General features: G+C 42.2%; 1 protein-coding gene across 6 annotated transcripts in view; it reads right to left on the bottom strand.

Moving 5' to 3' along the window:
- Positions 1-22,131, bottom strand: part of trim36 (tripartite motif containing 36) — a 30,554-nt gene extending 8,423 nt beyond the window's left edge. The window contains exons 1-9 of one of the 6 annotated variants that reach the window (XM_030104982.1): positions 22,045-22,131; positions 16,073-16,307; positions 12,836-12,901; positions 9,749-10,095; positions 8,885-9,031; positions 7,075-7,170; positions 5,701-5,838; positions 5,485-5,600; positions 4,633-4,754 (exon numbers count right to left, since the gene is read on the bottom strand). In XM_030104982.1, coding sequence (XP_029960842.1) covers positions 4,633-4,754; positions 5,485-5,600; positions 5,701-5,838; positions 7,075-7,170; positions 8,885-9,031; positions 9,749-10,095; positions 12,836-12,901; positions 16,073-16,307; positions 22,045-22,107 — 1,330 coding nt within the window. In that variant the 5' untranslated portion in view covers positions 22,108-22,131. Of the gene's footprint in view, positions 1-4,632; positions 4,755-5,484; positions 5,601-5,700; positions 5,839-7,074; positions 7,171-8,884; positions 9,032-9,748; positions 10,096-11,029; positions 11,111-12,835; positions 12,902-16,060; positions 16,308-17,705; positions 17,860-22,044 lie in introns of those variants that run through there. The other 5 variants (XM_030104978.1, XM_030104977.1, XM_030104979.1 and 2 more) reach the window with 5 other exon arrangements.
- Between the last annotated feature and the right edge of the window lie 535 nt (positions 22,132-22,666).

The raw sequence follows: 22,666 nt of genomic DNA, 5'->3' as shown, positions 1-22,666 counted from the left end.
AACGCGAGTCCAACCAAATGGAGCAAATCGAGCAATAAAGTGTGGTAAAGATCAGCACTATGGAGAAGAAGAGCGTCCATAATGGCGCCAAGGAGGATTTTATAGACTTGCTGCTGGGAAAAGCACTTTGCAAAAACACCCCCACTGACGACAAAACACCCTCCTTCCGCTCTCACTTTACCTTTCCCCTCACTCATCGCCTCATTGTCTCCTCAGGGTGGCTGCAGACAGTTCTTCAGAGCCGCCGAGCAAGCAATTCAAATGCCTCCAACACTTCCCACTCAGCCTGATGGATGTTGGAGGACAGACGCTTTACACTGAACTTCAGTCGCCTCATTAGTTGCAGTTCTTAGTTAATTTTCCCCAGAAAGAACTGTAACCATGGAGGTCATCATTTTTTCTCTGAAATCAAGCCAATTGTCAGCACACTTCTATCAGTGCCCCTGTGAGAGCCTCCCCACCTCCCCCCCCATGATATTCCCATTTTAGTTCAGCACGCTTCCTATTTTTGACATATCCAATCCATCCTTTTTTCTAAAGCTCCTTTCCCCGATAGACGGATTCCCTTCACTGACCAATGTCAGAGCTTTCTGAGCCTACAAAGTCACTCTGCTAATCCTCTCTCCTCAAAGACTTATTCTCCAAGGCAGCTCTCCTTCATGAGATTCTCTCCTTTTAAAGTCCAGCTATACTGCCACTTTGGTAACAAATTCCATGCGTGGAGTACGTTATTAAATTCATGACGTAAACATTTAGTGAACCGTGACCAAGTGCATACCTTCACGAAAATATAATTAAAACCATATATAGACTAGCTAGTGGGAACATACTGGGGAAAAAAGCCTTCCCTAAGACTCCAGAGTTTCTACTCCGAATCAACTGACACTGTAATTCTAATCAAGCCTTTACAACAATGACCAACGAGAGTTTGTGTTTTCACCTGTTTCCAACAGATGGCTCAAAAAGCAAGGAGCACAAAAGGGCAGTGGGTCGTCAGACACAGCAGGCAGCCCTGCGTCAGTGACTCAGAGGAAAAGCAGCACCACTGATCTCATGCAGCTCAGGATGCTGCCAAACAGACTCGCACTACGGGGAGCAGCTTGCCCATTTGTAGAAGTGTCAGACTTAACTTTCCCTCACAGTCTGGTGAAATGCACTTTTCTCCCTGTACTGTAATGTCTTGGTCAAGTTGCGACACAATGTCTTCAAATGGAAACAGCGGAGAATGCGCTGTTGTCTGCCTGAGAGTTTGAGGAAACGTGCACCACAAACGGGCTCTTCCAGCTGACAAGGCAGTCTTTCACAGCTTCTTGAGAAGGAGGGCTCGGGGTTAAAGCCGACAGCAGGGCCGCAGCGAGGTTTACGTGACAGCAAGACACACACACAGTTATCCCACAGAAGATGACAAGACGAGGAAACATGCAAAAGCTGCAGGCAGTGAGAAAAATCCTACACAGGGGTCCTTACAAAGGAGAGATGCCCGGTAAACACATCAAGTCAATTCAGACATGCAATTTTTCAGTTTGCGTAGTGCTGCATTTGAGCTGTGTAAGCATGACGCGCACACACACTAAAAGGCTTTTTTTGTTTTTTTCCTTACTGCAGCATCTTCGAGCAAGACTTCAATTGAATTACTGCAGCATACAATCTCCCTATAGCTTCTTCCTCCTCAGAGTAAGAGCGCCATTAGCCCCCGCAGGCCATTTAGATTAAAACCATCAGCATGACGGTCGCCAAACTGCTGCATGCAGCTCTTTTCAAAATGACACATGGCTGAATGATTTATATACATGAAACCTGAATCACATATAGTGGGGTCAAAATTGAGACTGAAAACCTAAAACGAGTAGTGAAGTGTACTGTGAATATAAAACAAGCCTAGTAGAACACCATTTTTTGCAAAACTGAAAATGAATGAAACGTACAAACTGGAAGACTGGAAGCTTGCAGTGTGGAACAACAATATTTTTAATTTCAGATTTTATTGTAACAGCTTTCAAATATATTCTCCTCAAAAGGTGCTATAGTGGCTGATAAATCCTGAAGTATTCATTAATGCAAAGTCCTTATTCAACGGCACGTTCTACTGACACGGTTCTTCACCGTGCTTTGTGCAGAGTCATTTATTTTGCACCTTAATACATGCTGCTGCATTTTGCTTCACTGGATTTTATTGACTTTCTGGAGTCAGGGGGGTCATAAATGAAAGTTAACACCTCAAAAGCTCTTACTCTTCACTTTTTTCCCCAACATTGTTTCCATTCAGTACGGCTTCAGTTTAATCATTTTCTAGCCATTTGTGATCATTTAATATTATGAAGAAAACTAAGTTCTATTCACAGTTGCTTTCACTCACAGCCCATTTTTTTAACCTATCTATCTGTAGAGGGAGACAAACAAACCCTCGGAGACTTCAGATTTCACATCACTCATTGCAAACATACTCACAGGGCCGATCTCCAGCCTTCAAACTCGGGTCACCCCGAGCTTTGTTTGTCAGTAACGGTCACTGAGACGACTGCCAGTCGTTTAGTGGCACTTGCGGGAAAATGGATCAGTGCCAAAAGGCATCTGCTTTGTCCTCAGTGCCGGCCATTTTTAATCCCCCTGTCATGTTTGTCTCTCGAAGGGCAGCTGTCTCTCAAACCTAAAACCTTGATTAGTCCTGACCAGCATGTCATAAACAGAGCGCAGGATTCATTTTTCAGGATCTCCTCAAACGGGGAAAAACACATTTTAGCCGTCGGTGGTTCACAATGACGAAAGAAACAGTCACAACATTATTTCACCATGTGCAACAAAGAATATTCAACAGAGCTCTTCCTCCCAGCTACCAGACACATCCTCAGGTATGACAGGAGGCAACAGACGCTCCGATACAGCAAAGTGTCACAAACTACTCAATCATAACACGTCTGCCTCCACTTCTAAACATGTCGTGTTCCTCAGGCATACTGTGCGCTTTTGACTGTGTGTTTCACAAATGTGAAAAATGGCGGGAGTCTTGAGCATCATCAGACTATTGTACAAACGTATTGGGGAGGTGATGGCCATGAAAAGTGACTATAAAATGGGGGCAAATGTCTGTTTCACTGCTTTCTGGCAGTTTTGTCATGATATAAAAAGGTAAGAGATTTGGTGATGCTATGCACTTGCCAAATGACGTCCATGGCTCCAGGCCAGAAAGAGTTCAAAATGACAGCTATGGAATGAATTTAGGGAAAAAAAAAAAAAAAAAAAAAAAAAAAAAAAAGCATAAAGCTGCTGCCTTTATAAACACGTGGATCACAAAGCAACTGTGGCAATTACCAGGAAGTAGCAGGCAGAACACGATCTAAAAGAGCACATTTAATCATTCACGTATGTTGGGTCTTGTTTCAAGTATCTCACCATTTCCTTTAAATATTTTAACCGAATATCTATTAGATTCAAGCAACTCATTTAAAAATTTACATTTAAACCCCCCGAAAAAAATCAGTGGATAAAAGGGGAAAACCAGTGTGTGGTGTGAAAACATCCAACATGTTTCTCGCTTTCCCGAGGTTTTCAGAATATGTCTCCTTCCCGTTTTGGAACAGCCTCATAATAAGCAAAACTAACACCCTGGACTAATGTGCTCAAAAAAAAAAAAAAAAAAAAAGACAGTATGTCACCAAGGGAGTCTGTATCTTTCATCCCTGGGAAACTTGTACCTGAGCCGTTGTGTACAGAACAAGCTTTTGTCAATCAGCAGACCAGAACAAAGCTTCACAGGGAGGCAAAATCCTCTGTGACTGCAGCCTTGGCTCTCACCCTTATCCAACTTGGCTTCCCACAGATGACCTCTGACCTCCTGACACAGCACAGTTCACAGGACTGTGAGAGTGATAAACAGGTCAATGTGTCATTACCCCCATCGCCCTAAAGAGGAGCATCGGACATCCACAACAATTTGCCACTCTGAATGATCTGGTGATTTTATGCCAGTCTGACGTAGTTCCTGCTCTGCTGACCCTTTGCAGTTCACTTTGGGGTGACCACATTTTTCTCCTGCCCTGCGGGTTTCAAGATAGCTTTCGTCTTGTAACAAAGTCCTGCAGTTTCCCCGAGTGTGTGCCCGATCCACCTCCACTTCCTTCTGTTTATTTGGCATGCCACTGTTTCCTAGTCAGTAATTTCCCCATTCATTACAGATTACCAAAAACAACTAAAACTGAAGGATCCACATAAACATGTTTTAAATAATAATATTACTGCTAATCTAAAAACAGCCAGGCTCTATATCATACGTCCACATTTTGTAGTGGTCCAGGGGAAAAGGGAACAAAGACCTTCTTCATGTTCTGCTGAAAATGTCACCATATTTCTCCAAGATCAATCTATGGTCACTTTTTCCAGGCGTCACAATCAAGCAGCTTGTTCTTGAACACAGAGTCTTTCAGAAGGACATAAATGGAACATCTGAGATCATAAAACTCCAGAAAACAGTACAGTCTGTAAATATGTTCAGAGTTCATGGATTAAAATCCTCAATGTTCTGAGATTGGAGATTTTAATAAAGTTTCATGCCCAATAGAATATATTTGTTTTAAAACCAAATCTATCTGAAAGGCAGGTCGTTTTCATCATTCAGCTAAAACTAATAAACTTTACCTCCTCCAAAGCACATCTCTTTGAGCAGGGTTTCCTCTCGGGACGTGTCCAAAACAAACTCATCAAAACAGGGGTCAGCTGCAGGGTGGAAGGTCCTCAGAGACTCTGTGGCTTTCTGGATCCTAAAAATACATAAATAAAACAAGATCTCAAAACATTGACCGCAACAAGATCTCCATTCAATCAATGTCTCATTTTTCATTCAGTTTTGTATGCGGTACTCATTTGCATTTATGTCTTTCAAAATGCCTGATCTTAAATTCTTACCAACAAAAAACAGTTTGCAGCATCATACTCACAGGTAAAATGATTCCAAGGTTACTTAAAAGCTGCTAATGGAGATCAATTAGCCAGCTTAGAGCAGAAGACACCAAACAACAGCGATGAGTGGACAGAACAGCACTGGTGTTCCCTGAGCTGCCCTTGAGTTTTGTAACCTTTGTGCACGTGGCTTTGTGTGTTTCTGACATACTCCAGTCACCCAAACACCTAATGGGATTTGCTCCACTCGACACAGAAATAAACAGCGAATGTAACAGATGAAGTCTACCAGGAAACACAAAGGCAACACGAAAGAAACAATGTGTGACAATGTTTCAATAATGCGTGATTTCAGTCTTTCACTGTGCGGATTGTTTGAATACTCATATTTGCTCCCAGTAATATGAAATTAATTCCCCATCTGGTAATCTTTACTAAGCTGCTTCATAAAATTGACTGTTTACAACCAGGATTTCAGTGGCGTACGGCTTTTTCTGTCATGTTCCTGCTAATAGTTTTTGAACGTGTGACAGTTTTGAAACTTTTTTACACTGAAGCTCATTGAAGGTTATGGTGCTTTTTGCTGGTTACCTGGTATGCAACTGCTTTGCCGTCTGTACGAAACAAGACTGATCCGTCTCTTTCAGGACCTCCTGAGCGTATCCCACCAGCCCGCTGTTCTCCAACATGCCTTGATACTCCTCCACCTGCAAAAGATCAGTTTTACTCCATGAAACAGCCTCATTTTGAACCACTTTTCAGGCAAATCTCCAAAGATAATGAGTGTAATCCAAACTGGCTTTGTACCTGGCCTCTGAGTTGGTCCAGTCGGCGGTTACGGGACTGTTCAATGGATCTGAGCATCTCTGACTTTCTCTCCTGCAGAGTCTCAAATAGGCGCTCAAAGTGATCGTTGGCTCGACGCTCTGCCAGCTGGCCATTTTCCTGGAAAAGAATAATTTAATTTGGTTATTTTAACAAAAAAAAAAAACCCAAAAAATTCCCCATGTATGTTCTCCAATTCAAAATATGTTTTAGAGTCAATAACTACTATGAAAGATAAATTACACTGGATAAGGAATCCTCTCATTTTACTGCCTTGATTCTGTGCTTTCAAAATTAATATAAATCATAGATGCTCAAGCTGAAGAAACAGGTCAAAGTGCACATACAGAGAATATTCAATTAGTCTCCATTAGACACACCCACTACTCTAGAGGCTGAAAGGCTTATTGTTGCATTGAAACCTCTCCATTTATGACTGGCATCAAAGAAAAAGAGGAACGAGCTCGGTGACTGAAACCCAGTAACCAGGCGCTGTGTTTCCCCGTTTGCATGGTTACACGGTGGCCTTCCTTATTCCTACACAACGTGCAACTGTTTCTATGCTCAGACGTGCTTGGGGAAAGGATCCTAAAGATTTGTATTCAGTGACAAAGGAGATGCGTATGTACAGGAATTAAGGCACTCTGTTCGAGAGATGTGAGCTTAGCTACATTCAAAGCGGGGGATCACACCGCACCACTTCATTTTTTGGGTTAGACAAGACTTAAAGAGATGTTCAATCGACTAATGAAAATCCTCCGAGTTGGAAGAGTAAGTGAGCTTAACCCTCTTGTGGCTCTAATTATATTCAGGCTGCGTGGATTCTTTATTATTATATGGCTGTAGAAAAATGGAAAAAAATGAATAAGTGAGAGTTTCTGCCCTGTTCACCACCTCTGGCTGTTACTCAGTCATACTTTGACCCTACATAGTATACATCTGTGAGATGCTGGTGCCTCACTGGCAACTACCATAAAGGTTAGTAAGAAGGTGCAAAACATAATTTGTCTGCTTTTTGATAGTTGTAGAATTCCCTCAAGATCAAACAGCCCATGAGTTATAGTTATAAGCAGCTTGCTGCCAATGACAGCAGGACAGGCATATATGGGTCAAGACCTGAAAAAGTGGATGCGGATGTTTCAAAATACTTTCCAGATCAATTTGAGCAATAGTATAATGAATCTAATCCTAATATCTAAATCTAATATAGTCTTGTTCACCATCAAGTAATTAGTTATTTAGTGTTCGGAGTGGTTTTAAAAAGGGATTCCAGATAAATGAAAAGAAAACAATGTTGCAGCACAGTGTGCAGTGTTCAAAGGATCCTGCAGCTGCAGCATGAGTCAGCTTCCTCACCTCAGTCTGGCTGATGAGCTGCTCCAGCTCAGTAATCTGAGTCCTGACCTGGTCCTCTTTACTGATGAGGTAATGGATACTCTTGGCCAGCTTTTCCTAGAGAGGGTAGGAAAAAAAAAAAAAGAAAAAAGATTAGGAGCATTCACAATGTGTTATATTTGCCCTTGAAATCACATCCATCACACTACATACGTAGCAGTGACATAAGATTGAAACATTAACATCAGGACATCTGTGCTTGCATAAAATCACCATTTAAATATTGGCCAAATAAGAAGTACGGTGGAAGTTATCAGTCGTTACCCACAAATGTACTCATATGCCCGAACAGGAATTTTAACAGATCAATGTTTGCCTCTTCTAATCTCGTTACATCTGCACCTGACTGATGTGAATTTCTCACCATGTGCACAGTGACTGTGCATTACTGCTCTCCAAAGCAACTGAAACCCAAACCATTTCCTGGCTGACAAACATTTCCGGGACTCTTCAGGACATACAATACACCTTTCAGCAATTTACAGATACAATGCCCGGCACAATCAAGGCAAACAAATGGCCTCATCAAATATTAAGCAGCATATTGTTTGTGTCAACACAAAACGATATCGAATTTCAGAGGTTCAACTCGATTTGTTGAGCCACCCAGCATCACAACCTTTCAGATGAATGAAGTTACTACCCACAAGAAGGAACTGCTACTGAATGTATTTCCATTAAACCTGTAGTTGTGAAAGGGTTGATGTTTTGGGTGTTTCTATGCTGTCATGGTAACCATAGAGCACTGGAGTATAATCTCAGGAGGTTTTTCCATTTCCACAAGCTCAACCAAACACTTAAACTGATTGAAATGAACTCTGCTGAGGGGCAAAAATCTGATGCCCACACATGAGATTTAACCCACGGAGCCAGACAGGGTTTTGGTTTCCAAACAGATCGATGTAGTGTGACTGCAGCCCAGCACAGAGACAGGCCAGGCATCAATTTTACAGCAGGAGAACACAGATCCAGGGAACCAGCAAGTGTTGCAGCGCTACTCAACAAAACACCGGCTCTGAAGTTTTGGTACACTTTAAATATGAGCCAGGAGACAGTTTATTAAGCAAATCTAGTCACGATAGAGTACAGAGTTACTTTATTAATCCCAAAATGAGAAAGTCTGGTGTTGCAGCAGCGTCAGCAGCAAGCAAGCAGAAGTAGAAATATATAATTTACACAGAAAAATGATATACAATGAAGGCTACATACATTTATATCCATATACAAACTAATAGCACTAAATAATACTGCTACAACTGATAGCACTAATGCATGCAGTCACAGTTAAAGTCTGAATGGAGCACAAACCAAACGAATAATTCTGCCAAACATGCGTTTGGTTGTGAAACAAAATGGGGTTTTTTTTGTTTTTTTTACCAGATTTTACCAGCTTTTTTACCAGATTTTGTCTACTTCATTAATGTGCGATCAGGTCGACAAGGGAGTCACCGCTTAGGAGAAACATTTACCAAAAGGCCCACATTAACACTTTGTGCTAAAGCAAAGCAGAACAATTCACTGTTTATATCAAAACTGTGCTGCAATTCACACTAATCCTGCACAAGCATCACAATAAAGGACCTACTGAACAGGAAATGCTTTTAGTGCTAAAAACCACAAAGAACTCTGAATTATACACTTCCTTTCATGACTGTTATTATGAGATTGGTTTGTGTTGCCTTTCAATTTTCTCCATTTTAGATGAATCGGCCTAGAGTGTACTCATCTGGCGCACACACAGACACACCGTCTTGTCAGAGGATCTGCTTACCTTGAGGATTTTGTAGGCACTGCTCATGGATGTGACCTTATGGTTGGCGTGGGATCCTCCCAGCTTGCACAAGTGACAAACAGGCCGTCGGCAGACTTCACAGTACATGTTCACCTTCTCCATCTCGTGCTCGGGACACATGAGTACCTGGAATTGTTGGAAGGAAACATATTGTCTCCAAAGAAAACTTTTTTTTGGGGACACAAGTGCTGCACACAGCTGCATACTATACAGTTACATTCTGGATAATGTAAGGGAAAACAAGGAGGTATATTTAGATCACAGAATTCATGTACACGCATTCAACAACAGAGCTGGTCAACATAGAATTTTCTAGGCTGGTTCCACACTGACAGAAATCTAGCTGAAGTGAAACCGGAACATAAAAGAAGACTCTAAAAGAAGTGTCTCGCTGACTAACTTCCTGATGAGTCTAAAAAATAAACCTTAGATCAGCACTTTAATGCCAAGATCTACATTAGAAATAAAATTTAAAAAAAAAAAAAAAAAACATGTTGATGAAGCAAGTGTGCGATGAAAATTGAGCAGCACATGAATTAACATTTATATACTGAAACGTGTTGTCATCTAGGCTGGGATGGTAGCATCATTTTCCAATGCTTCCAATGCAAAATTAAATTATAATTAGTTGCACTTAATGTAACAATGAGTGATTTCTGAAGTGGCTGTGTTACAAACAGCAAATCCTTCCACAAAACCCAAGATGTGAGATCGTTTCCAGACATGCCATGTTAAATAACACTTAGTGTATCATGACTAGACTGACATGTTGAGACATGCTAACTCACGACAACTTATCTCTGAATGTTCACAGTCCAGAGTCTTAGTAGTGACAGTACTTGCCTTGGGCCTGAAATTCGTGGTCGGACCCACGTACTCGTGCTGAGCCTTGGGCGTGCCCCAGGGATGGTGCAGCTTGAAGCACTCGTTGCAGTAGCTGGCCTTGCAGTCCATGCAGCTCTTCGTGGCCTCCTGCTGCTGTGGAGGCTTACAGATGTTGCACATGATGGCGATGGCTGCGCGGGCGGCCTGGCGGTAGCGCTCCACGATGCTCTCCAGGGTGAAGTTGCGGAACAGCATGCTGATGCCGCGCTCGCCCAGGTCGATGTCGTGCTGGCATCCTGGGCACGGGATGGTGGTGACCCGAGGGGTCACCGAGCCCCTGCGCCACCCCTGTGACGAGATTGAACCTGAAGGGAAGCGACAGAGGTCAAGTGAGAGGAGTTCATGAGCAAGACGTTGGTCCAGCCTTGGGTCTGTCAGTTTCCACTCTTGTCTGAGGCCCCATTTTGACATGCGAGCTACAATGTCCAATGACTAAAGAGAGCTTTAAATGGTCAGATCTTAAAAATGCAAATTATTTTAAACAGATTTTGAGTTCAAAGTCAAATAATCTCAAGGCAAAAATGCCTTTGGACATATAAAGCCTTCCAAAATAGGGCCTCGGCATGTCTCTCTTCTTTATTTCCACTGTTACAACTACTTAATAGATGCATGGATGTATGGAACAACACACCAGTACAGGCAATGCATCAAGCAGTTGTCAAACACGGGGGGGAAAGTCAAGGAAGAGAGATTATAATAGAGTAGTAGGGAAGTACTGCGGAGTGATGAGGTTCAGGAGAGTCATGGGGAAGATGGCATCCTTGGAGCTTATACACCGTCTTGATAAGAAATCCAAGTCATTCATTTCTAAAGGAGTGAAGGCTACTTGAAGTGCTCACAATGATCTGGACAAACTTGTTCTTTCTAAATTGGTGATTGAGAAAAGACAAAAATATGAGAAACCATGGCATTTTGAAGACAAGCAATGTAATGAGATACATGGATACAAATTAAAATTTCAAGCAATTGAACTTTTGTATTGCATGTCCAGTTCAATGCATCGACACTTTACACATCTCCTCTTGAAGCAAATCAGCTTTCAAGAGAATCTCACAATCCTGTGCTTGTTACTGATGCAGCGGCATCGTAACAAGGCGGCAATATAGTAAAATGACGTGGAAACAAATATTACACAAGGTCACGGCACAGGTACAGGCAGGGTCTGGAAAACACATGGTTACCACAATCAAAGCCAGCAAACTGAAGTCAGCACACGCAAAAAGAAAAATGTTGCTTCACGTTTGTGGGGGACAGGGGAAGCGAGGAGTGCTGGATTTATCTCGGTATGCGAGCCGCTATTTCCGCTCCGTTTCCGAGGACCTGAAAATTAAATCAAACACTCCTCAGGTAAGCGAAACACTGGAAAAATAGTTCAAAACACTTTTGCGAGGAGAAAACAAAAAAAAAAAAAAAAAAAAAAAAAGGTGCAGCAGAGGGGAAAGCAGTGGCACAACAGCAAACTATGAAAAATGTGTGTTTTGTGCGTGTGTGTGAATGCCATGTGATGTGAGCAGAACTGAAAGCTGTGAAGAGACGGTGTGATACACACAGGTCAAAACTGTTGGTCATCTGAATGACTGAGCGTTGTTGATCGTCCAGTCATGCCTCAATATGGTCTGACAAATGAGAACTTAACATTGTGGTGATGTTATAATGAATGAAGATGGCGCTGCCTTGTTAAAATATATGGCAAAAAAGCAGGGATGGGCCACTTTGACCATTGTTATGGTCGCAAAAAATATAATTCCCACAGTCAGAGGGCCTTCCACCACAGGAACATTTTAATTCATATTGTAGTTCCAGAGAATTTACAAGTAAAATGAATTTCAAATATAGTTCAATGATTTTTCTCTTCTCAAAATCTGTGAAACTTGTTTGTGTATTATTCAGGGACAACTGATTTTTAAATTCATAGAAAAATGTAGTGAGTTGTGTTTTGAGCATAAATCTAATTTTAGAGTGTCATTTGTCGTTCGACGCCCACAAAACATTTGCGCAACAATTTGAATCAAAACCAAATGAGGAAATGCACGAAAGGATTTCTTTGTTTATTGTGCAAATAAACTATCAGCCCAACTGCAATCTGTTTTCCTGAGGAAGACGAATTAAAATCCTTCATCTCGCCTGCTTAGTCTTTTAAAATATACTAGCACGCAGGAGGAAGAAAGCAAATCCTCCTGCGTTTTTAACATTTGAAAGAACGTCGTTTCTCCTTAAACACATCCACGGAGCATGTCTGACTCCACGTTGGCGTATCAGGACCAACAAAGCCTGCATTCATTTGTGTTTTACTTGGCCGGCTGCTACATCGTAAATCATCACGCCTAAAATGATTAGAAGTTGGTTCAAACAGGTCTGTGTTCTCATAAACTGTTCCTCAAACACTGATGATGATTATCAAGATCAAGTGAAGCGTTCACAGCAGCCTAAAGGCAAACAGGTTATCAGTCAGTAAAACCAAGTTGAGAATCTTGGCAAGTCCAAACATACTGTAAGCTGTGTGTGTGTGTGTGTGTGTGTGTGTGTGTCTGTTCAGCTCCGCAACAACAGAGACGTACAGTTCCCCGTCTCTACAAAAGCTGATTTACTCACAACCGTGATTTACCAAATGAATGCAAAGCCCCGCTCGTGTACAGACACACACATTCCTGTCCCTCTTCAGCTCCTGGGAAACCTCCTCGCCCCCTTCCCCACTAATTTTAGCCTTTCAATAGTCTCTTAAGCACTGGACTCCCTGCTCGTCAGGAACTCTACCTCAGTTTCATTCTCACTTCTTTGTTACTACTGGGACAGCATTTTGCCATCCTGACTCATCACCGCCTTTTAATTTCAATTTCATGCTCAGTGGATGTTTTTAAAGGATTTCTAGTTAAAGCTACTTATTGTGTGTCAGGATCACCGAAAGCAAAATCTGTAATAATTTTACATGGAGCCAGTGATGCGAGTCTGTATGTTTGTGTTGACAGCGGTAAAGTAAACTATATAGAGAAACAGATAAAAATCAAAACTAGGGTTTCACAGGAGGTCTAGTAACACTGTACTCACTACTACAGCTACTCAAAACACGGAGCCCGCGTCTACCTCGACTTCCAATCGACCTTCGCACTGTGGCTGCAAGCAATGAACAGAGAAGTGAGGTGAGACCAACAAGGAAAAAAGGAAACCATACATAACATGAAGTGGTGTGTGAAGCAAAAACATTGGAGAAATTAAACCAACTTAAAAAGTGAACAAAAGCAAAACTGTGTTTGGAAAAAGTGGTGATGTCGTTCGGCGTGAAATACAAACCAGACCAGTGAAGTCGTTCACACAAGATGTGGACGGTTATACAAAGACAACTCACTCTTGATTAATGAATGGTGGTCATGTTAAAGGATCAAAACTTTAGCTTGTTCCGAGCACTTTTGGCCAAAGAGAGACTAGAACCAGCTTCATGTTTGGAAAACTAAACATGAACCCAGGAGATCCCAGGAACATCATTTATTAGCAGTAACTAATTTGAATTACTTTTGCCGATTTGTCATATCCATACTAATAAAAGGTGTAACCAAGTCCTCAATAAACTCCGAAAATAGATGTCTTGTTTGTTCATGCTACAAGATGCAGTCATGTAGTAAGAAGCACTTAAATGCAGCAGTTCCAAACTCCGGCCCCACTGATGTCAGATTATTCTTTTAGAAGATCGTATCAACTCTCAGACAGGCCTTGTCAAGCAGCTGAACATGTGCAAACGAACTGTGGCACAAAACGAAGGAGAGAAACAATCCTGATGAAGGTTTAGTGACCGTCTTTCTCCGTGCCGGCACAGCGGGACTTGTCCAAGCCGCACACGGACAAATATAGTCTTAAGTCTTTTCTTTCTCTCCCTTCATCTAATCCCTCATTCATTCCTCACAGGCAGGTTGCGTCACCATGGCGACCGATGATCTGATCTCCCAGTGGTGCAGGCACGGTGCGAGGAGCGCCAGTCCGTTCTGCTGGGGTGTCAACGTGCCGGCAGCACACTGCAGGGTTTCCTACTTGTTGTAAATACACTGCGAGTCTGTGTTTCTTAATCTGCTGGTTAAATGCACTTAACACGGGAACAATCACAGAGTAATCCCAGAAGGAATTTCACTGAAACATGATTCAAATAGTTCATCTTTGCATACAAAAAAAAAAAACAAAACAGAAATACCACTTAAATTAACTACTGTCAAATGACCTCACCCTTAGCATCATTTATGTCGATGCAGAGTAAGGACATGAGATGAGAAATGATGGCTTTCAGCACAGTGTGAGATTTGTTGACTCAAAAGTAGGGTTTTGGTTATTTCCTGCAGAAACACATGCAGCCCTCCCAGTGAAGAAAGATCCCATTCATATTGAAGAGAAGGAGTCTGAATGAGGGGCGCCGTGTTTGAGGGCCCGGTTTCAGTTCTCTGTGCTTCTGGGGTTATTTTCCCCATCTGGCCTTCCAATTGAGATTCTCAGTGTTTGTCAGTGAGTTGGCATTTCGTGAACCGCAAGAAACACCACATATCGGCCAGTTTCAAGCAGTAAAGGCTGCGGATATACAAGGAGCCTAGCTGCTATGTCTCAGATCGACACCACACAAGACAGTCTTAAATCGCAAAGACTGGAATCATGCCAGGGTTTCTCTTCTGCACAAGCAATGTTTTCATACCTGTCATTTGATGATTATTTACATTCACCGACACTTCCTGAATCATGTCCCATTGCTACTAGTCCAAACTGCATACAGCTACAGAGAATTTTTCATGCCGTCCATCAAGGACTCGATGCAAAAGACCAATTAATTTGTTCAATTTAAGGTGTGATTTACACATACCAACTGTCGTGTCCCGTTTCCCAAATAAACAGTATGCATTTCTGTTAAAAAAGGTATGCATTCAGGCGCAACCCTGGCTTCGTCAACAAGGGAGGACATGAGTGCAAATGAGGCATCTTTATGGAAACGGGCCTGCTGCCCGGAGCCCTCAGGAGGCAGAAAGGCTGCCTTGTGTCCTCGGCTGGTCTCAAGACTTTAGTCGCTGACCTGGTGGAGTCTGGCTGCAGCTACGCCATGTGTCGAGCAGGGAACTTCAAAAATGTTGTGACAAGTTAATTTAGCTGCTTGCGGCCCACGTCAACTGCAGCTCTCCCTCCCTCCCTCCCCCATTCAGCTCAGCTTGGTTTTAAGAGTTTGAAATGCCTTAAAGGAGCTTACAGATGCGCTTTGTTCACTCATGTGAATATAATACACTCAAACGCCGCATATCTGATTAAGAGTGAAGTGAAAATGATAGTTTATCTTGTTTATTTTCCTAGGGCATTCTTCAGTGAACACATGAGGGTTTAAATGCCCCGGGGCCTTTCCAATCAGACAGAGAAAACACGCAGGGCTTGAGAGAGCTTGTCAACTGTTCTTTTCTCTTGGTAGACAAATCTAAAGCTTGTAAAGACGCTCTGCTTTTTCTTTAATGAGGCCAGTCAATGCAGACAGGATTAGGAAAGTGATGAATGACAACGTAATCACACACCGGTAAAATTAACACCATTTTCGTGTTGGTTTTACTTTTTCTGAGCGTAACAAAGGAAGGTCTGCATCAGATTGAAATCCAAATATCCCACAATAACAGCAGGCTCATTTTCCTCTTTGCAAAGTTCCCATGAGTTTATTTAGCCTCGGCCATAAATTTGCATCAGCTTGAAGATTTGCTTGTTAGATCCTGAAGTCCTTGTCGCAGTGGCACTGTCTTTTGTACGCTTGAGGGCTGAACAAACACACCCTTCAGCTCTTATTTGGAAACAAATCTTTAATTGAAAACTATATCTACACTTCTAATCATCTAATATGTGGCAGTGCTCATCGATCAGTAGTGGACCAAACTGCCAAAGAGGCAGAATTACACTGAATCAGCCAACTCTGCTATTTTCTATAAATCCTCAGCTATTAAAATCTGTTAAATGCAGAAAATGAGATGGCTGCTCACAAACATGTAGCTGAGATTAGCAGAAAAGTGTAACTATGGAAGGACATCAGCATTATTGATAAGGAGTCCTGCTTCCTTTCTGTGGAGGTAATAAGCAGGATTTGCATTCCCTGTGAGAAGATTAAAAAGTGCAGCCCCACAACACCATGAGCACAGTTCCTTCTAATGCACTTTTCAACATCAGTAGAAATCTGAGATCCACTTCCCAGCACCAATCCGGCCACACTACATCGATTCCTGTAAAGAGCACAGTCACTTCCACCTGCAGAGGAGAGGAAGACTTCAGGTCCCTTACCCAGAGACCCACCTGATCTCACAAGCCTGTCCAGCCTCTCCATGGAGGGGGAGGGCACCCTGGACCTGGGGCTGCCGGGCAGGGAGCACTCGGACCCGGCGTCGAAAGAGTCCTCATGGTTGAGCATCAGCAGCTCGCGGACGCACTTGTGGCAGACACTGTGCTGGCAGGGCAGGATCAGCGGGTGGGTGAAGAGCTCCTTGCAGATGGGACAGATCAGCTCCCGCTCGATGTTCTTGATGGGGACCTGGAGGTGAAGACGTGACAGCTGAAAACATTTCCCATGCAAAGATCTAAGAAGCAAACTTGCACAAGCAGGAGGCTACAACTGTTGTCAACACAAGAAAAGAAGCGATGAAAAGTAAGACACAAAAGAGGACACAGACAGAAATAGCACCACGGATCAGCCTGGAAAATCTAGGAAGCAGCTTTCTTTGATTTATGGAATGATAACTTCAGTAGGGCAGGATGAAAAGTTACTTCTTTTTTTGAGGCAAAAACATCAAATCAAACTGTCATCTCCAGGAATTTAATGAAAGACTGAGACCATATAACAACTGCAGATAAATAGCAGTGAAGAGAACAACTCCAAAAAGAGAGCAGTCAGCCTCGGTGTGGTCAAGTGGAGAGTCAAAGAAGAACAGTGACAACAGATTATGTGCTAAAACAGATTGATTTTAGGGTTGTTTTTCTCAAACAAAAAAAGGATTTAGAGTGAATCGCGGCATGGAAACAGTCCAAGTTTTATTTTTCTATCTTCAGACAATACAAGTGCATTTCATTATGTAAATCTCTTTGAAAAGTCTGTTCAAAACAAACATTTCAAGCATTCAAAAAAAATGTCTAAATGATTATCTTGGGTTACAAAAGCATCTGATCTAATGTATATTTTAACCATTCTTTTCTTGATTTTCATGACATGAGCTAAAATTAACAAGGTGTTTTGTTCTGATTTTCACACAATTTGCCATTAATGACCACAACATTTGAATGATTAAAAAAAGTAGGTAAATTATATTATGTAGCAGATTCAAACCATTTAATATCATAGTATGCTCTGAGCATCTGTACTTTGGATACATTTCTGAGTCCATGCTTGCAGATTCATCCCCTCTCCCCCCTGAACATACAGTCATTTTCACTGGATCACATTAAAATCCAGCCACAGTTGTCTTTACCATGTTTCTGAAACATTACATAAGACGGGATTAAGCCGGGCTAAATATAGATAAACAGAGAAATACAGCCGGTCACGTTTCCACACATTGAGAAGCTTCCTGGGCTCCAGAGCCGTCCTCCCGGATTGCCCATTGAGTTCAGCTGCTGTGTTAAAACTTCCCAATAAACACCAGCAAACAGAAAGCGACGCGTCCGCGTGTTTAATGACGACTAGAGCGGTAAAAGAAGGAAGTCTGAAGAGACAAAAAGAGCCCAAACAGTGTCCTCCTCCAGCCAATTGTTTCATACTAAATAACTGAGACAAAGGCTGCCTCCTGCAATGAATGGACTCTGCGAACTTCTCTCTCTGTACACGCACACGGCGGAGGAGCGGCAGGCTGCTGAACAATAGCTCGTCTTAATTATCCCTCACAAACTCTATAAATCTACTTTCACCACCCTCCCAAAAAAAAAACACCAAACTCACCAGCATGGTGCTGTTCCGCCGCATCCCTGCAGACACGCGGTGAAGACGCCGCCAATGAGAGTGTCTCAATAACAATAAATTAATAAAAGCACAATGCGGCTCGTCCGGCGTTTCTCTCGATTGAGGCTAAAAACAAACTTCTCCGGAGCAGTAGAAGATGCCGACAGCGACGGCTGGGCGAATTTAAATAGAGTGACGCTGCAGCGGAACGGAGGGGGGGCGGTGAATCAGCACGGCGCGTGGCCGCCGCAGAGCGCGAGCCCGCTGCAGGGCGCGCGGGCGGACATGCACGCGCGCAGACAGACACACGTACAGAGAGGGAGGTGGTGGTGCAGCTGCCTCCATGCCTGCATTTAGTTTTTCTGTATGTCTTAAAATGTAAGTATGTTGTTTATTCTATAGATTTTCAAATTAAAAGTGTCTGTTTCTGTCTTTTTTTGTGGTATGTGACCTGCTTGAATTTCCCTTGGGAAATCTATCCATCTATCTATCTATCTATCTATCTATCTATCTATCTATCTATCTATCTATCTATCTATCTATCTATCTATCTATCTATCGATCTATTCACTGCACTTTCAAACCTATCATTCTAAATAAGAAAAAGGTCAATATCAAGATTTTTTTCTGCATACTGCTTAATCATACTCACAGTATTTTTCGAGATCAACAAGCTTTTTCAAAATGTACAGTACAGTAATCACTAAACAAAACAAAATCAAACTACAGAGTAACACAGAATACACCGCAAAACTGACAATTACCACATTCAAATTCACACCAAGGGGCAATTTAGGGTCACCTTAACCCCACACGCATGTTTTTGGACTATGGGAGGAAACGAGTACCTGGAGGAAGCTCTCACACACAAGGAGAACATGCAAACTCCACATAGAAACACTCAGACAGCAGTTGAACTCAAGACACACCATCTTGTTAAAATGTACCAATGGGTTTCATTCAGTCCCACAACAGATCCTTCAGAAACTCGATGCCTCCTTTATGGTACATAACTTGAAAAAGTTCACAGTGGTGTCAAAAACACAGACCGCTCTGTGCGTCGTCTCCACGGAGAAGCATTTACTCGGCTTTAAACTGCTCTTTGCTTTCAGTTTGAAGTCTTCTGCTTTGATGTGTTTGTGTGCGGAGTGGGTGTGTTCCGCATTGTTTGGCCAAGCTTGTTGTTGAGGGGTTTGACGGCAATCAGTTGACGAGTCACACAGAAATTTATCTGCAAACAATGAAATTGCTGGGATTTTTAATTATGATTAAAAGCAGCTTCCATTGCCTGTATTTCTGTGCTAGGATATAAACTCGATTAGCAACAGCAGTTAAAACCGCTGTAAATGTAAAATAAAAGTGCTAAAGGGCCACACATTGTTTGGTACTAACACAAAAAAGCTGTTTCCATTCTTCACAACAGTCGCGACAGGAACCACGTAACATACAGCTTGTGCTCAATTTACGGCCTTCTCTGATGTCGGGCTGCCGCCTATTAATAAAGGGGATTTATGGCCTGGTAATTGCATGCTGCGGTGGTTATTGGTAAGTCTTCAATTAATTTTATTACACAATGGGGTCTCACAAGTCAACCCAGCAATGTTTTGGTGAGAGAATGAACTGGTTCATAGCGGAGAGGAGTTAAAGACTTTGCACTTTGCAAAGCAGCTCTGAATTAAATCAATGATATGATTTAATTTTGATCTACAGCCCAGAATCTGCACAGTCACTGCTGGCAGCTTATGGAAATCTGTGAGTGATTTAGTTATCTTCTTTCAGTGTGTGTTACAATTTGTGAATAAAGTTTTGGTTCCTTCCATTAGCAGATGAGAAAACTTCATGTGCTTTGCTGAAAATGAGCAAAAATGTCAATAAGATCAGTCACAATAGTTGTACATTTTTTGTTCTTCAAAGTAATTCTGTTTTACAATCAAACGTGAAATACTAAAAAAAACAAAAACATGTTCTTCTTCTTCTTGGCATCGAGACAAATGCAGCTGGGAGGAGTTTGACCTTTCGTAGCAGTCTGGCAGCTTCAGCAGAGACACGGTCACCTCTGCCCTCTCGATACCGCTACATAGCAAGGCAGTTATTTACGTGAGCCTGCTGGTTTATATGTTCTCCGATTTCCTTCTGCAGTCTTGAGGCAAATTGCACGCAGGTGTCTATGTGGCTGAATAATGGTGTGTCCCTGTGGACCCTCCCACTCCTAACTCTCATAAGGATGGGTGTTAGTGTAGATTTACTGACAGATGTGAAATATTTCTCGAACTATGTCATATCTGGATCATTCCTCCAATATGAAACCCTGTCGTAAATCTGTGAAGTGTGTGACATATACCCATTTATTGTCATGGTGTTTAAAATTGCAACAGAAGATATTCCATATAAATTCACTCACTATCAATCAAGAAATCAGAGTTTTCTCTTGTCTTATGTTGTAAAACACAGGTCTAATTACTCTTGATAAAAAGGCTGACTTCAGTACCGTAATGGTCCAGTGACTCAATCGCGTGTGCAATCTGCATTTTTTTCACCACACATTAAACACACACAGCTTCATGCACGCATGAATGGATGACACGGATCGTGCCAGCAGCAGAGATACATCATGACACATTCTGTCAGGCCGAAGTGGGAGAAATGGGTAAGGACTTCCCCCTCTGAGCGAATACACCTCAGTAACCCGGTGCCCCATCTCAGCGCGCAGCTGCTGCTGCTGCCAAGTGTCCCACATATCGATGGAGCTCTGTGATGATCTCCCTGCAGCTCTGGCAACCAACACACGCAGCAAAGCCTCTAATTAAAATCATGTTCATTGCCTTTTTTCCTAAAAATAGCACAGGAGCCGCACTCTCCGTGAGCCTTGAAGCTAAAACGCTGCATTGGAAACAGATATTAGCCTCCATTGATTTCAGCTTGAATAGCAGCAGTGTGTGTACAGTACAGAATGCAGCTAAACTACAGATCGTACCAGGTGTTTTAATGTTCTAGTCTCCATATTTCAAAACTCATTCATGTAACAAGCCAGATTTCGGTGAGATACAGGGTTTCTTTGTTCATTCCCATTTATTACAGCAGATTTTTGTTTATGAAAGCAAGCCTGCATCTCATTGAAAACATGTGCATCTCACATTGCATGTGACAAAGTAAACTAGACCAGGGGTGGAAAATCAATTTTCCTGAGGAGCTGCATTAAAAAACAGAACTACTGTGGAGGGCTCAGGAATAGGTTGAATGCTATGCTACTCATATATGCAGTATGCATTGCAGTCATGACTGTTTCTGCATTGTATCAGTCACTTTCCTGCATTTCTTTGGGATTTGCCCAGCGGTGTCAAGTGACATTGTAATTTTTACAAACAGCAAACAACAAACTGAGTCCAAAGGTTTAACTCTGTCTTAAGAAAATACACAAGATAATGCCCCCAAAAAATGAACCTCCAGCAAAATTCTGCATCAGAATATAGATAGTGAAAGATACATCAAGAACTACTTAAACAACCACGTAAATAAAACAAAGCACATGTATTGCATGACATTAAATGACACTGATTTATATACAGCACAATACAATATATTTTTACTGTCCCACTTAAGGAAATTTGTCTTGGACTCAGCAACCCCTGATTGATCTCAACTCGATCAGTGAGAGTCAACCACAAAGCTGCATGGGGACCGCACAATGTCCAGATTTCAACTAGATGATGCAATATTTAGGGTTATTTCAGTGTATGGACACTTCAGGTCTTCAGTTGCTTTCAGAATGTGTCAGTAGTTCAGAAAAAGGCATTTTTCATTCATGAAATGTTTGCAGGTTGACGGTCAAATGAGATCCTCCTTGTGAAACCTTGTCTGGCCTCTTCATCATGGATTTAAATTATCAGACTAAAGAGAAAGAACACCTTGAACTGTACTGTATGATAGAATAGATGAAATTTGATGAACAGAAATTGTAATTTTTTTATTCAAATTTTAATGGAATGTTAGCACTGAATGAATTGAAGCCAATATTGTAAGACATTGACAAGCATTATAGACGGTGACATATAAAAATAAAAAAAAGGTTGAATATCAATTTGTTATTAAATCAATCAATAGAATAGAACTGAAGGAAAATATGTCTTTCTAACTGTTGCTGAATGACAGCTCAATAATGATCAAAATTGTGTCGAAATTAAATACAGACTATGAATATCCAACATGCCAACATGTCAGACGGAATAGAATAGAATAGAATAGCATAGAATAGAAGAGGGGCGTGTGAGCATGCCTCCCCTGCAGGTGACAGCCGTGCAGGCCGGCTGGATGGATCGTAAATCATCCGGATGAGACTCACCTCGCCCCGCTCGATGCGCTCCACGATGCTGGCGAACTCCGTGATGTCCTCGGAGTCCGACATGGTGACGGATGCACGAGACACAGACCGACACTGTATGTTGTTTTTTAAGTCAATGAAGAAAAAATCACTGGTAGGTTTGAAAGAAATAGACCAGGCAGCTTCACAGAGGAGGTGAGGTGGTATCTGGAGAGAAATGCCGCTCCTCAGACCACACTCTCCTCCTCCTCCTCATCATCATCATCATCATCATCACCCTCCTCTCTCCTCCCTCCTCCTTCTCTGTTTGTCCAAAGAGTCTACAGTACATGCGCCGGATGCAGGTTTATTTTAGTTAGCCTCATCTTGGAGGGAAAACCCCGCCCTCGTGCCTTCAGCCGCGCACCGTGCCATCTCCCGCCTCTCTGTGAATACACAGCATCCCTCAGCGGCGACGTCTCCGCTCAGAGGCCTCTTTGTGTTCATCTGATGTGGCATCTATCGACTCCACACTGAATGACTTCCCTTTAATCCACCAATCACTTCATATAATCGTAATCCCGGTCTGTAGATTAAGAGGCGGGGTCTTACATCTGTTCTGTTAGGGAGTCACCGGACATTTACGCACGGCTGTCAGTGCGCT

Source organism: Salarias fasciatus, chromosome 12 (genome assembly GCF_902148845.1).
Source record: "Salarias fasciatus chromosome 12, fSalaFa1.1, whole genome shotgun sequence".
Classification (NCBI taxonomy): Eukaryota; Metazoa; Chordata; class Actinopteri; order Blenniiformes; family Blenniidae; genus Salarias; species Salarias fasciatus.
This window is presented reverse-complemented; position numbering and strand designations above follow the sequence as displayed.